The sequence below is a fragment of the Gymnogyps californianus genome, chromosome 1 (genome assembly GCF_018139145.2).
Source record: "Gymnogyps californianus isolate 813 chromosome 1, ASM1813914v2, whole genome shotgun sequence".
In the NCBI taxonomy this organism is placed as follows: Eukaryota; Metazoa; Chordata; class Aves; order Accipitriformes; family Cathartidae; genus Gymnogyps; species Gymnogyps californianus.
The window spans coordinates 163977501-163993863 of record NC_059471.1 but is presented as its reverse complement, the minus strand read 5'-3'; the positions used below and the strand labels follow the sequence as shown (position 1 = coordinate 163993863).

The window sequence follows — 16363 nt, the reverse complement described above, 5'->3', positions numbered from 1 at the left end:
GATGGTGTTGAGTGACTGCAAACTGGGACTCATAGCTGATTCGAAAAGAATTCCACAGGAAAAAAAACCTATCATCCTAGATGTGAAGTTTAAAGCCAGAAATGTGTTTTAGAGTGTTTCTTGTGCATCCTGCATAATTGCAAGCCTCATTGGGGTCATTAGTGAAGAGCTTCTTAACTCAAGACATAAGAAGTACTTCTGGAAGTCTAAGTTGATCTCATTTGAGGCCTGTAGCTTCTTATTCTAAAAGGCAGAGGTCTTCATTTATCAGGTGGAACATCTCTGCAGTCTTCCTTTTAATTTTGCATTTGTGTCCTCTAAGAAACCTAGCCTGAGAGAACCTGCAGCCTACTGTGTTCAAGAGGACTGTCAAGAGGACATTTTGCATATAACTTTTTTCTACTTTCTTCTTCAAGGACCTTTCTCTAAGAAATTGAGGGAACACAAAGATGGATTCTTTCTTGGTCGTGGAGAAGATGCCTTCAGACTACAGATTTTAATTTCATTTTCTTATGTTTAGAAGTCCACATTCCTTTGTAATATTAACAAGCTGTAATTCACAGAAAATATTTCAGATTACCTAGTACTAGTGTTTTGCTACCGGTATGGCTGTTGACATTTGGTTATCCCGCAACACAAAAGATAAATGCAAACTACTTAGCTAGAGCACCTTGTTAATAGAGACTGGTGATTGAAAGGTTAATCCAAGTGACATCACACTTGTAAGTAAACAGCTTTCTTTGAATAATTTTAATGATCTTTATGGTTTACTGATCACAGAAATCCAGTCTTCAAAGGGACCTGTGTCAATATGAATTTGCAAGAAAAATTACTATCTGAAGGGAAGCTTTTTAATAAAGAGATATTGCCAAAAGTATACTTATGATTTGTTGGGCTTAATCATGCAGCTGGATGAAGCAATATGCCAGACTTCACAAGTCCTCCACAAAAGTACCTCCATGCAAAAAATTTTTAGAGTGGATTCTGTCTAGACCAGAGACTGTTAGAATGTCAGCTGCAAGCATTCCGTCAAACCCTCTCTTGTCAAATGGGTGAAAAAATAATGCATGCAACATATTATCCATCCTTTACCCTTATCAAGGCATTTAGGAAGGATACTTCTGGCTGGAGACAGGCAATCTAGCTATATCACCTTTTAAAATAATGGAATTTCTTTTTCCCTGAAGGTGCTTAAGAATGTTTTGGGAAATAAGGCCATCTAATTGGTCTGCCAGGCAATTCTACCTTCCCATGAGAGAGAGCAGGTACTGACAGCATAACAGCAGTAGGTTTTATATATTCATAGAAAGGGAAGAACCAAGTCCTTGTTCTTTCAGAGAGCTGCTATGTCTAGATTTTGAAGCAAGGTAGTGTTCTCAGACTGGTATTTTCGGGGGGTTATCCAGAAATGTCTCTAAAACATCTCTTTCCTTGAAGACTACAGTTCACGTATGCCTCTTGATACAGAAGATCCCAAAACAAAAGAAAGGTCATAATAGACTTGAAATTGGTCATGCAGTTTCTATACACACAAACTTGCCAGTTCATTCTCAGTGTCTGTCTCATTGATGTGGTCTGGCAGCGTATCCCCTAGAAGGTTCTACTGTAAGTCCTGAACTAGACTTACTTATGTAAGAAATAAAAATGGAAACCCTCTTTCTCTGCAGTGTTTCCTTTGTCGATCTCATACTGCTTTGAAATCTATAACTCTCTTTTTTTTTATAGAGTGATCCAAAACTCTCTAGTTGACTCCTTTTCATTAAGATTCATATTTCAAGATGAGAAGGTGCAGTAGCTGGATTATTTTAGATAAAATTTTTTTACTCTGCATCCTTGAGACATCTGTGTAACATTAGTCAGGTTTGTCGTCTCCTATTTCAAATGGTTAACTAAGCACTTGCTTTTTTCCCTGATCAGTTTAAGGCTGTGATTTGGAGAGCTGTTGCCTGAAGTGCATGCGTGATTCCACTTATTTAGTATTTCATAAATATATAGCTATTTACAGTTCTTATCCCAAGAGCCTACACCTAATTATTAGAATTTCATCCTCTACTCTTTCTTCCTCAATCCTTACTCAACCCAAAGGGAAATGTCATGGCATATAGTTCATGTAACAGAACCCTTACTACAGGACAATCAGGAATACTTCTTAATGCTTAAATGCTACTTCGTGAGATCAAGAGAGTTTATGAGAATGGGACTCTATGAACATTGACTGAACTATTTAAGATGGTGCTGCATAGCAGTGGTGGTGCTTATTCTGCTAGAGTTGTGGAAAACTCATTGCCTCTTTTGAATACTGTTACAGTATTCAAAGTGTGCAGAGTAGCTGTGTGGGGTATAGGATGCTGTCCTGTAAGGCACTGTTTGGTAGGAAGCCCCTCTGGGCTAGATGACAATCTGTGTGGGCAGTCTCTCAAGGAGCAGTTACCTCATAGCAATCTTATCCACAGAAATATGTTGACTGCATGGATTTTTGCAGTCTGTTTTCTTTTCCTGCCACTGTGGAATCTGCTGCTTGATGTCTGCATATTGGTAGAGTCACTGAAGGTTGTTTAGATTGGTCCTTTTTTGGTAAGCTAGAAGGGGAACATGTATAGGCTCATGTGTGATATTCTTTGACTGAGATGGTTCAATCTCATTTATGGATTAAATGTATTCCAAGAGTAGACTAAATCTAGATAATATGCTAACTGCTCTGTGGTTTGAATTTTTATTATTGTTGTTACTATGAAAGTCTACTTTCTGTTCTTGCTTACCTTAAGTGGAGAAACTAGAAATCAGAAAAGGCAAGACAGTCGCTGAAACTCAGTGGGGTTTCTGTAGCACTATGATGACTGTTTCTTACCACATGCAAATATTCTAATTTTATCTGCAGAAGATACGCATATTTAGAAAAGCATAGGAGAAAAGAGGCTTTTCCGGTTTTTTTTCTTCATATTTTGCTACCTCTGATTTTTGATGGCTTAATGTGTAGACTTGGGGGGAAAACTCTTTATGGGAGATCACCAAAACAGAATCGTATAGGCAGATTCCTGTATATAACAAAAAAGCACTCACTGGTCCCTGAAAAATCTACTTGATTGCATTTCATAAAACAGTTGTGAAAAGCTCACTTTTTCATTTGGTATCTGATGTTATGCAATCAGTGCATTATAGATCATTGGAAAAGGAGAGGAATGAGATGCAGATTATTAAGAGTGTTAGGTTCCAATGAATATTCCCAAATGTCAAATGTCAAAATTGAGATGAAACTGAGAGATGTTGCTTAGCAACTGTGGTAGTTTCTGGTGGCCACAGATGAATACAGTGAGTGTTTACAGCAGCAGTGCTGCTGTAAAGTGAGTCTGTCTGAAGAAGGATGTCTAAAGAAGCTGATCTTCCTCATGAAATTCAATAATGATTTCTTCCTTGTTCTGGTATACCTTCAAGCTACCTTTGTCAGGGTTGGGAAGCAACCTGGCAATAAAACTGATTTTTGCAAATTGATGTTTTCCTAGTTGTAAAAACACTTTCTATCAAATATTTTGGTATTATATTTGGTATTATAGTAGCAATAAGCTCTAGTATTTCTGTTTCTTGACTTGTCTTCAGAATTTGAGGCAGGATTATACTGGATTAGTTGTGCATAGGCTATAGTGGCAGAACTGGGAGAAAAAAATTTCATTATATCTGAGGATAAATTGCTTTCAATATTTTTTTCTTGTTGCATGAGCCCTAATATCCTCTGTTATCTATATAAATACAAAATATATAAAGTATATAAAATACATCTTATATATGTGTGTGTATGTATGTAACATATTCAAAGAGGAGTACTTTTTTTTTAATAGCTTAGCTTATTGGTAGAAGATTGTTTAGCTTGAAAGGTACCTCCTCAACTCTGCAATTACTGCTCTTTTGCTGAAGACATAACGCTCCTTCAGAAGACTGGTGGACTAGTCATCTGTCCACCTTTAAAGGTCCTGTTTTAGAGGGTTTTTCAATATCTGGCAGCTAAAGCTGATCTTTTGGTCATAAAATCAGTCTTATGGCTAAGTTTGTAGAATAGCCCAGGTTGGAAGGGACCTCAAAATATCATCTGGTCCAACCTTCCTTGGGAAAGGGAGCCTAGATGAGATTATCTAGCACCCTGTCCAATCCCATCTTGAAAACCTCCAGTGATGGGGATTTTACCACATCCCTGGGGAGGTTGTTCTAATGAATCATTGTTCTCACTGTAAAAGAAATTCTTTCTTACATTGAGACAACAGTTCTTCCTTTTCATGAGTCTTTATCCACCAACTGATTTCAGCCAAACTTTAAAGGTATAGAAACCTTGAAGTTGGTTCCTACAAGCTTTGAGAATTGCTACTTGGATAGAATTAGACAGAATCTCAAGTTAGTGTTCCTACTGAGGTAGAGGCAGGGCTCTTATACAGTAGCTTCTGCTTACTAGCAGTCAGCTCATCAATTGGCACACGTATAACTTTGGACAAGCCAGAAGAGACGCTTTCTTTTCTCTCCTGGGAGAATTCTAAAGCCTGTATTGACAAGAATAAGTTATGCAGAACTGGAATAATCTCCTATTTTCATAGTTTTGTTTGTTATTTTTTTAATGTGAAAATATGTAGAAAAGACTTCCTGATTTTGTGTGTATGTATGTGTGTTTTCTGTCTGCTTATTGTTTTTTCTTACTCATAACCACTTTTTTAAGGTAGCCTGCAATGGTATCAACAGAAATAAAGCTTTTTCATTTTGCCTTTTTGTTCCAGACAGTACCAGAGAATAAAGTGTAAATGCTTACATTGCGTCTTTTGGAGTTGCTCCACTCATCTTTGTACTGCTTCTCTTTAGAACTGCTTAGTACTGACCTGTCCAGAGAGGATGCTGTCCAACAGTGAAAATTAAATCTGTGCATTGGTGGCACTTGTACAGGTTACTTCAATTGTATTTCAGCTGTGCTAAACACAAATTTTGTTTGAAGGACAGAAGACTTAGTTATCTGGACATATCATGGAAAAAATAGAGGTCAGTTCTTCAGGTTATTTCTACTACAGGTTTCACTCGCTCAGAAATGTGTTTGGAAAGGTACTAATGATCACACTGTTGATCTTTCTGTATTTATGCATTTAGTGTACTGGGGTGTTTTGTTATGTTTTCCCCAATGGTGGGTTATCAGCTTGATCTTTCTGAAAGAGTTGCTAATAAAAACAAACCTAAGTAGTTTGTTAATGTTACTAATTGTCATGTAGAATAACTTAGGAACCTTCAATAACTGTAGGATGGCCTAGGAACTAGGCTCCAAAAAAGATTAAATGCTAGGGGCATAGGAATTTACCCCTGCCCTGCCCAAGGTAAAATATTCTGAAAACACTTTGTTCATCTTACGCTTCTATTAATGCACCTACAAGATGTTTAGAAATCAAGAAGTGGCACAGGACTGTTGCCAAATGGAGTCTTTGTTGTGTGTCCTTTTTGCATTAACTATCAAAATATCTTCCTAGTTTCATTATATTTGTCAAAGCACCTTAGAGTACTGGACAGTTTCAAAATACAGGTTTAAGTGGTTGTGGTAATAGGCTACAAATGTATATGTGGGCAAAAAAGAGTAGATGTCACTTATTTCTTCAGATAACATCAGTTTTCTGTAGAAGAATCTAATCTAATGCAAGACCTGATCTTGCTAACTGAGTTTGGAAAATAACTAGTTTACTTGTGTTTTACTGTTATTTTTAATCAAGACAAGGCATAAATGAAATCAAGGTAGGAGACTTGGGAGTCGCAAATTGTGGGTTTTTTTCTTCTTGTTGTGGTTGGTTGGTTTTATTTCTAGGCTTTTTGTCTGATCTTGAGTAAGCCAGTTAGCATTCTTTCTCTATGGCTCAGTTCTCCATCAGTGAAGTAAGTGCAAGATATATGCATTCAGTAGATGGATAAGCCGGGTCTTTGTTAGCAAAGGAGTCATAAACTACCAAGCATAATAAAAGTAAATTTGACTGCTTGCTCACTCTGGTCATAATTAAATTTTTTCATAATGCAGTTAGAATTAAGATTCCTATCTCCTCTCACTCTCTTTCTCTGTTCCTCCCTCCCCCCTGCCATGTTTCCACTTCCCCTGCATAAACTATGCGTTTTTCTTTCTCCAGTAGTCTTAAGTCTGGGAAACATTTTATGTTCTCAGTAAGGACAGAAAAGATAAACGGGGTAAAACAGCTTTGTCTAAAATTGTTGTTGGAGGGAAATTTTATTGGCTTTTTATATACATTAGAATTTATTTTCATCTGTTTAACAGCACTTTTTAATTGCTGTTGAATTCATGCATAATTCATTGTCTGTACCTGGCTTCAGATTTGGTACTTCGTGTTTGAAATTCTTCCTTAGGGATTCAAGGAGTGAATGCAATCAGTTGAGATCAGAAAGATCATACCTAGAATATTTATTGAAAATTATTTCAGTATTATAAATGTGACAGAATTTCTGCATGCCTTGTTCAAGATCAATATTTGATATCTGGGTTGAAGACAGGTGTGACTGCAGGTAACTGGCAAAAGGAGAGAGTCATCTAATCCAAACTAGTTCGCCAGTAGGTGTATTTGGAATGCTGTGCTCCAAACTTCTCTACTCCTGTGTGTTATTGTTTGAAGCATGTGTCCCCAAACGGTCAGATCGGTCATCAGATACTGTTGTCCCAAAAAATCAGGATTCTTTCACCCGGTGTGCAAAAAAGCCGATTAACACACAGAGCCGAGATATTTGTTTATTTCATGTCTGCGCAGAGATGGGTGCTAGGTGGTAACTCCACAAAGCTAGCACAGCTGGTTAACACACGGTAAAGCATTTTATACCTTTCAAGCAACAGTTATCAGTATTTTTACAGTTTTGCTTAGTTACTCTCGTTCCTATTGGTTCTCGCAAGTCTCATCTCCACTTAAAGTCGCAGCGTCCTCCTTTTTTACTGCGCATATTCTGTGAGGAAGGGGCTTCTGTTGGTAGGGGGCTCTCCCTACTCAAGGGTGGGTTTTCTAGTATGTTAATTAGGATAGTTCACTCACAGTTCAAGTAGCTCTTTGATTGCCCCTGTGCTTATCTTGGTATGTCTTTACCCACTGACTTATGGTGTCATCTTGTTTCTCTTCTCAAGGTCATGCCTTGTTAACTAAATAGCATCCTTTGTTTTTGTTTCTCGCATATCTCCAACAATACTAGTTCTCCTGAGACGGGAAAGCTGCATCAAATCTGAATTACTGTATAGGTGACTTGTACATGTAGTAATGTAGTACATCTACATTATAGTTTGCTTAGGTTAGCTTCTTTGTTCTGTGTATTTTCAAATTATCTTGGAAGTTACAAACTCTAGAAGTGATTTTAATCCCTAGATACTAAATGCTGATAAGCTACACAGCAAGGTACGTTTATTATTTGTATTTACTGTGAAGTCATACTGTACTTAGTGTAATTAAAACCACAAATGATTAGTTGTAAGCCATCTTTAATACTTAGTGAAGAGGTTTAGATGAGCAAAAACTCCAATGGTTTGGTTTATGCCAAGCAGAACTAGGGTTTGGGGTTTTTTATTCTGTTTATTTTTTTCCTAATATGGTTTCTCAAGTTGGTGGGTTTTTTGTTTTGTTTTTGTTTTTTTTATTTTCAGGAAAGAACAGGCCAGGGAAATCAATTTTCTGTCTTTGTAGCAAAAATGATTGGGGGGGAGGGGGAAAATGCTTTAATACTGTCAACCTCTGCTAAAGATTAGAAACTATCTTTTGAGTTTTGGGATAATCTGTGACCCCTTAAGGGGTTACTTTTCCCTGTTGGTCCTTGTCACAAATGACTATTTTCTTTGATGATCAAATGCAGACACATGAATTTTGCAAATCATGTTTATGTAAGATGTAATTAGTTTTAGGCTAAGCCATTTCAAGCTTCAATAGTTATATTCCCTTAAGGATACTCTGGCACACTGGACGTGGATTTTTTTTCTCAGCAGTCTGACCTTTTTAGTTGATGCAATGCTCAACTTTGTGATGATGACACTTTGTGTTTGTTTGGGATAACTGAATATTAAGTAGAGCCGTCCAAACCAGCTGTGGGTTATAAATATACTCTTCTTTAATTCATTTTCCTGGTATGTTTAAAATAGATAACAAGTCACTAAATTAATGGATAATCCAAATAGATGAGTGAGTAGTGAATTTCCACAGAAGACTTCTACAGCTCAAATGCATGTAACTCTGGCTTCATGTGACCAGGAAAACTTGAGAATGTTAGGGAATAAAGTTTGTCACCCAATTTAAAGCACCAAAGTAATGTTTAGTAATAACATTGTAACATTAGTAATAACTGACCTGATCAGTTGGTAAAAAGCTTAGTGTGTATATATTTATATGAGCCACCACAAATAATTTTTTTCTTTTTTTAAATAGAGAATAAAATGTTTGCACATACTGCAGGATGTTCACTGGAATGTTTTGAAAGGGATGGGATAGTATGGAATTCCATATTTTCTGTGCTAGTACTCATGGTATTGAATTCATAATAGCAAGTATAATCAACATTGTTATCTGTAATTGAGTACATAAGTCCTGGAAATATTTAAATAAAATTTCACATTAGGAGCTTGATATTGTCCATAGAGCAGAGGCAAATTTTGTCTCCCTTTCTTCTTAATACTCTGTCCAAAAGCGGTATGTGTTTCAGGGTCCTTCTACCACTGTATAATCTAGTACAGTCCAAAACCAGGAGTTAAATTAGATCTTTAATCTGCTGCTTTACAGTACTTTATTTTTGAAGCTTTCAAGAAATAACTACATATGATATATGTAATTAATATTATTGCACCTATTGCTTTTATGTCAGAGGAGTAGTTATGAGCATTTAAAAATAATTAATACGACACACACTTGAAGATATCAAATATATTTCATTGTGGGAACAGCCTCCTTGCCCTGTCCCTAAAAAGCCTGAATAAGCAGATGAAGCTGACTTTATGGGAGACCTGTAGTGCTTTGTCAACCTTTGGAAGGTCTGCCTGTCCAGTACAGCAAGTCCTTGACTCATACATTCACACCCAGAAAACCCAAGGCTGTTCTGTTGCATGTTCTGCTGCAGCAGCCCTGGTGGTCCTGTGATTGTATTGTCAGCCAGTTCAAGGAGCTGAGTTTAACAAAGCACTGATCCTACTAAATATGTATCTGGAGGTTAAGCTCTCTGATATATCTCAGTGCTGTAGTTCTACAGGTAATGTAAGTTGGTTTTGAAAGGCTGGTATGCAACACATAGTCCTGAAGCTGTTCTCTGTTTCCCCCTTCTGCCCTGTCTTGTGCTGGCTTAAGTGTTAAAAGCAGCTGCATGGTTAATAGCATCAGGCAACTGATCTGGGCTGAGGCTTTTTTTACTTGCTGGGTTGTTTTGTACTTGCTGGATTAAACTAAAAGGTTAGCTTTAACGTGGCTGAGGTCCCTGATCTGAATTCACATGCAACCTCACCAGTGCTTGCATCATATTCTCGCTTTATTTCATCATTCATATGCAAACATGACTGCATACTGTGTAATGTAATATCAACACACTTTATGTGGAGTGGATGCAATTTTGTTATTAATGTTCACTCAAAAACATTGCTAGGAAGAATAATTTTTAAATTTTTTTAAAGAACCAAGTACAAAAGGACTTTCCCATCAACTGAGTGATTACTTTCAGGACATTCCTCTGGTCCTCCTCTGCTTTTGTTCAAATATCTTTGTTTCTCAGAGTATATAACTGAGTTGACATGAGTGTATTAGCATTAGGTGTAAGTCAGCACCTCAGAAATCAATAGGGCATATCATGCTTTGCTGCTTGTTTAAGGTGCTGCTGATGCAGATAAATACAACTGCCACTTAAAACTATTGTGACATTATTTCAGAATTTATACCTACGTGCATTGGATTTTAAAAGTGAGGCAAGAAGGTACTAATGAGAAAAGAGAGTTTCTTATATGGTAACAAATTTAAAATGTTGCATTTTGTCTCAAAACAACTCGGGCAAATAGAGTATAGCGCGATCTTAAGTCATCTGACTATGCAGCAAGTACAGTGCGAAAAGGGGGTTATGTTGAAGGTTCTAGAAAGGAAGAATACAGCAAGAATCAATACCATTTCAGGTTACTTTTTGTCATCAAAACCCTTTTCAAAACTAGTTCTATTGCTCTTAATGTTTATTTCCGTGATTTGAACTACATAAAGAAACCATCTTGTGTTTGTCCAGTTTCTGCTTCCTGTTCCTTGGTCAGTTTAGCAAAGAATTAATTTAAGTCTGGCAATCTGTGTCTGCAGAGCTTGTTCTAAGCATGCATAAATTGAAGAATCATCTATGCTATGGTTGCTTACGTGTTTGATTATGAAACATTTAAGTGCAGTTTGGGTAATACCTTGGCTAATTTTTCTTACAAGTCTTTACTAGTTTGAGACATGGCAGACCTTTGCCTAGCAGCAAATACAGAAAAATAATTGTCTGCCCATTGACCCAAGAGAGTTTAATCTCTTGCTGTACACTTTTACTAGGGTAAATAAATCTTACTCTGTTGTATGCTTGGTATAATAAGAAATGGACTGCCATAGAAATTTATTAGAGAGTGACTGCTTATCATTGTAAAAACTTGAATTACCTGCATTATCTAAGGTTCTTAGCATATTAATACAGTGGGTTACCAGCACTGAAAACACGCTTTTTGATTTTTCTCTTGTATCTAGTAATGAATGGAATATTAGGTTGGTAAGTTTGTTTTTCAGTTCCCATCCTGCCCAACATTAGTTTCTTTTGGAAAACATTTAGCCTCTGATTAATGAGTAACCGTCTTGTGGGCACGGGGGCACAGTTGCTAGTAAAATTTATTAGCAGTAGCTAACTAACATCTACGGAGTAAGCTACCTTTCCTTAAAGAAGGATGCTTGTGACAAATAGTTCTAACAGTAGGTATGGGTAATAAAGTTTCAGTAAACTGTAGCTTTTACAAGAACCTCTGTTTGTGGTTTTGGGGGTTTTTTCCCCCTAATGTTATTTTGAACATTTCTTACATTCAAATTCTTGTCTTCCTTCACTTTAACTTTCCTATTGGGATTTCTGGTTAATTTTTGTGATTCTGTCACTGTGACCATCTGCGTTGGCCGCTTTTCTTCCTTCTCTCCTCATTTAATTGCGACAGTCTTGTAGAAAATACATCTTTACATACCAGAGATGCTTATGTATAGTTTACGTATCAGGTGGTGCTTTTCAGGCTGCCAAAGACCTGGATTAGGCAGCCATACATGTCCCATGTGCATTGGGTGCTGTCCTCATCCATCTCACTATGTTGGCTTTCACCTGCCTTTAACCAGTTCCATGAAACAGAAACCTGGGGCAGATGTGGATAGAAAAGTGCGGAAACCTCTTTACTTGCTTCTGCTGCAGTCAGAAGAGTTTATGCTGTCAGTTCAGTAGTACTGAAAATGAAACTTGTGTAGATGGTACCTGTTTTGTAGGCTGAAAATGGTAAAATGCTGTACATGTAGATCATTGCTGAAGTTATTCATAACAGAACACGTATTTACATAATGATTTTAAAATTGTGTGTTTTACTTACCCTTTTTTGTATTTAATTTTTATTCTCAAGATGCCTTATCTATTTATGGTGTTCCTTTCCTTGGTTCAGCCTGCTCACCTTGCCAAATCCCACAGTTGTCTTTAGTTTGAGTGCACGAATTGTACGGGTGTCTCTCTGGTGAGGTGTGACTTACCAAGTGATAACTCAGGAGCCAAAAAGAAGTCTGTAACTTTAGGTATGAGAGTCCACATTTAATGAGGATTCGATGACATCTGTTGCGGATGTTGTGGGTGACTCAACTTTCATGTCACCAAACTGACATGGGATATTAAACAGAGTAAGAAAAATGGTTTCTGTTCCTGCTTAAGAAGTGAAGGCAAGAAAGAAGATGATGTGCAGATTAGAATAGTTTTTCTTTTCAAATCAAAACATAATGACTTCAGAAAGTATTTTTTTCTAGTAAAAAAAAAAAACCACCAAAACACACAAAAACCTGAGAGAGTTAAGTGTGTCATACCCCCACGTAACGCCTCTGCTTTTGGCACAAAACTTGAAGATCGGGTGTCTCTTCGTTCCTCGTGTTTGCAGAGCGGCTATTCCTCTGCACCTTCTCAATAGTGGCAGCGTCGCGGGTGCACGTTTCGGGAGGAAGATGATCTGCACAGCATGTTCTCATACGTGCATCACGTCACCATCGGGGAGGCGCTCTGTCGCGCCTCATTTTGGTGACGCGCCAGGGCGCCCGATCTATTTTTAGCCAGTTGCCGGGCAGATTTGCACAGGCCTCCTGGGGTGGCTCCGCCTCGCGGTTGCGGATTGGTTTATGCAAAGCAGCTCTCCCGCAGCCAATCCCGAGCGGGTATGCAAATTTTCCGCAGTCCCCGGCCATCAGGCAGGGGAAGTTTGGCTCTGCCGGCCCGCGAACTGGTGAGGGGACAAGATGGCTGCGGGGGCTTCCTCCCTGCTTCCCTCTGACACTCACAGAAAGAAAATTCATCATGTCATGTGGAAAGTAGGCGAATAGCCTTCCTGCCCCCAAAATCTAAAGATTATGGAAAGTCCCTACCAGGCTTCAATTAGATGAAATTATGAAACAGATGGTTCCTTCACATACTGAAGACCTGCCTCCTCCAATCCGAGGTGATGCGCTTGGTGGGAGTTCAGCAATGTGGTGTGTGTGTGCAAGGACTGGTCTGAGCGAGGAACAAGCAAGCAAGGCAGCAGGTGCACTGCCCCTCCTGAGAAAGGATATCTTCCCTAGAGGAAATACTGATAATAATTTACAGCAGGTTTCTACAGCCAACTAATCAACTGCTATTTTAGTTCCATTTTAAATATTTGCTTTTTTTGTTACTGAGAAAATGTAGTTTTGCAAAAAAACTTCTAAAAGGTGCTTGTGTGCATGACAAATGATAACATTTTAATGCAGCATCACATTTTTTGTTGCAAGTTTTCACTTCTGTTTCTTCTGGCATTTGAGAAGCAACCTTAGGGGGAGCACTGTTAGCATCAGACAGCTCACCTCTGAAGTCTGATGTCACCAAGTTGCGAGTGTTTGAAAGCTGAGGTTACATCACTATAGTTAGTTGTATATGTAATATGTGAACTAGCTTAGAAAATATTTTACAGAATGTTAAGGGTAAATGTATCAATTTTTTCATTAGTGTTATTCTGCATTTTAACAGCAGACTTGTAAGGAGATCTGCCTTAAAAGGATGCAGTTCTGTATACATTAGTGATACCTTCTTACAGCTGTAGCCTGTTGAATTTTCACATGAAGTTTCACCTATGAAAGGAAAAAATACTGTATTTTATAATGCACAGAAAAGCCTAAACATGAACAGAACATCTTGCCTTTGTTTTTAAGGATTTTTTTCAGAGTTCCTCATTTTTTGGTCTGCATGTACATGAACAATTAATTTAGATTGTTCAGGTTTTAAGTTTGCAATATCAGAAGTTGGATAAGTTTTTAATTGTAGATGTGTTCTGGCAGTTAGTGTCCACTTCTATGGAATTATTAGCTCCTCATATTTAAGGATAACGGTAACTGTTAATCCTGTGCCAAAGATGGAACTGCAGTATAACATTTAAACTGTGTATAATAAAAATATTCCACAAATGTATCTTAAAATGCACAAATTCAACTTTATATAAAACTTTAGTAAATCCATTTTTTACAGAAAGAAACATACTTAGTGCTTTAGCCTGTGGTAAAAAATCAATCTGTAAGAAAGCTGAATTCTGCTGTTACAGATATTTCAAACAGCAGTACTTGTTTAGTGTTTGGAGATCTCACAGCTGAATTGAAAGCTTATGTTTTGAGTTGTTGATGAAAGTTGGAATTTCTAACACTTGTGGGAAGTAAGAAAACACAGTATCTACCACTGTTGCTCTGGCTGAGTTCCACTCAGGCAGTTTTACTGGTTTAATGACCTAGACAGCTGTTAAAATTTAGTTTACAGAAAAAGACAAAACTCTTCTTGGAGAATGAGCTTAATTTTCATGTGCTAAAGAGCGGGTGTTTCTAAGGCACTTGAGTTGCTTGTATAAAGCTAACTGGAGCATGTATTTTAATTAAAAGTTGTGTAGGAAAGATTCTCGCTTGTTTTCCGTTCTTCCATCTTCAAAAGTATGCATTTCATGTGTAGTAGTTATCAAGGCATAAACTGATGAACCATGTAAGGAAAACTCTGCAAAACCACCAGCAGATCAAAGATCTTAGTTGTGTAAATGGACCCGACAGTCCTTTTTTCCCATGAGGAATCTATTTTTCCCACAAGGCATGGCAGCCTTATGGGAAAAGAACTCTAAAATTACTAATTTAGTATGAGAAACAGGTTCACAAGCCAAAGTCAAAGGCAGTGGTATTCTCTGGAGGTAGAGAAGACACAGGACAACTGCTTAATTCACTGTGATGCCAAAGTGACGAGAGCATGGTTCAAGTTGGTACATGAAGTTGTTGATCCAGTACAGTACACAAGACCATACAACCTGTTTGAAACTGTACTGTGAATTTACTTTGGTTTACCAAGCCTGTAACCATATATTTGGGTGTTTTTCTTAGGCATAGATACATGCGTGGAACTTCAGAAGGCAGTTTGCAAGGGTGGGGGAGAATGGCCTCTATGTTCAAGGCAGAAGTTGTATCTCACTCATGAAAAAACATGGATTTTGATGCTTCTCTTGGGACACCAGAAGAGCACAGGCACTGCACAATATTTGAAGAAAGGAAAGGTTACCAGCTGCCATACTTGAACCTGGGTTGGATCTTAGCAGTTTGTTTTGATTCAACATTTAACATCACAGGAATTCAGCGGTCTTAAAATAGCCTAAAAATACTCCTGCACGTTAAACACCAAATCTTTATTGCGGCTGTGCACCCCCCGTGCACTGCACTGCATTTGTGGGTTAGCGCTTTTGTGCACCTCCAGGTCTCAAACTGAAAACCCTTAACTTTTTCCAAAGATCTGATAAATGACATAAGAAAATCTTGTTAGTTTAACGCAAACCCCGCGGCGCACCCGCGTTCGTGTTCATGCCCTGGCCGACTTCTTGCCGACGGCCTCGTGGGGTGTTTGTTGCTGGGTGGAATTTAAGGAGCCGCTGTCTGATTGGCTGCTCTGCAGCTGCTCCTTCCAGCCAATCGGATACGGGAGTCGAGTCCGTTCCGCGCCGAGGCGAGGGCTGCGGGCTGGCGCGTCCCGCGGGGAGAGGGTGCAGGGGGGGCGCGGGGCCGCGGCGGGCTCCCCCTCGGGTGCGCTTGAGAAATTACAGGGCGCTGCTGCAAGGGAAAATGCCGCTTGTTTCTTAAACCGCGAACCTCAACGCTGGATATTAAACACGGGGGGGGAAAATAAGCTAAAGATTTTTTTTAATTACAGTGGACCTTGTTTTGCTGCATGTGCACTGGGTGAAATAGGACAGGATGGTGACGTAATTCTTTCTTAGAAAATGGCATTCTTCTTTCACTTTGTTCAGCCAACACAAACATAATTTTAGCCTAAAGGGGAGGAAAACACAAATCATCTGTGGTGTGCTAGAAGAAATATTATTTGCACTTATCATATGTCCTCTGTTTTGCTTATTACATTTTAAAATAAAGGTATAGTTGTATGTGGATCTCAGTAGGCTGGTGGTGTGTATCTTGCATGCAGTCAGATAAGTAGACTTGTATTAGTGGTAGAAAAACAAATTATTGGCACATTATTTCAGCGTGTGTTCTGTAAGAATAGATCATAAATGGTTATTTTTTTCTTCTTTGAAAATAGTTTTTAAATGTCTGACAATTTATATCAACATTGCTATAGAGGATTTCAACTGAAAACTGCTTTTTATGAACCACTACTTAAAAGGTAGGTTCTCTTCACCACTTTCATTCTCTGGGACTCTCCATCTAGAACAAAATACTCGTAACCATTTGCTGCCTCGCTTTTCTTGATTTGGCTATGCTGCATTTTAAGTAGACTTGCATATTTGAGCACTAATTTTCATTATGAAAGGCTTTACTTCCTCCATGTAGTTCTTCTGCTTTGGCAAATGTTTTATGGTTGTGGTGCTTTTGGCTAGCACAGTGTGCACTCCAGGAACCCTATGCCAGTGCTGTTCTAGGCCGGTGATATTATGCAAACCCCACTGTGCACTATTGTCTAGATTCCAGCTTCCCCCCCCCTCCATGTTTCCATGACCTTCTCTTTGTCTGCTGCCTGTTACCAGGCAGGATTCAGGCAACTGCTTGCTGATTGGCTAATGTTTCAAGCAGCTCTTGGGCTGCTCATATGAACACACGATTACAGGCTAATCCATAGCAGCCAAACTAATACC

At 38.4% G+C, this 16363-nt stretch overlaps 1 protein-coding gene across 7 annotated transcripts in view; it reads left to right on the top strand.

Annotated features, from left to right (window-relative positions):
- The window catches only part of ATF7IP (activating transcription factor 7 interacting protein), a 114711-nt gene that overhangs the window by 34623 nt on the left and 63725 nt on the right, over window positions 1–16363 (top strand). For 4 of the 7 annotated variants that reach the window (XR_007768209.1, XR_007768210.1, XM_050915235.1 and 1 more), the window contains exon 1: window positions 15791–15894. The exons of the other annotated variants lie outside the window; for them this stretch is intronic. Coding sequence is in view for 2 of the 4 variants with exons in the window: in XM_050915235.1 (XP_050771192.1) it covers window positions 15818–15894 (77 nt within the window). In the remaining 2 variants the exon portion in view is untranslated. Of the gene's footprint in view, window positions 1–15790; window positions 15895–16363 lie in introns of those variants that run through there. 7 annotated transcript variants of the gene reach the window in all.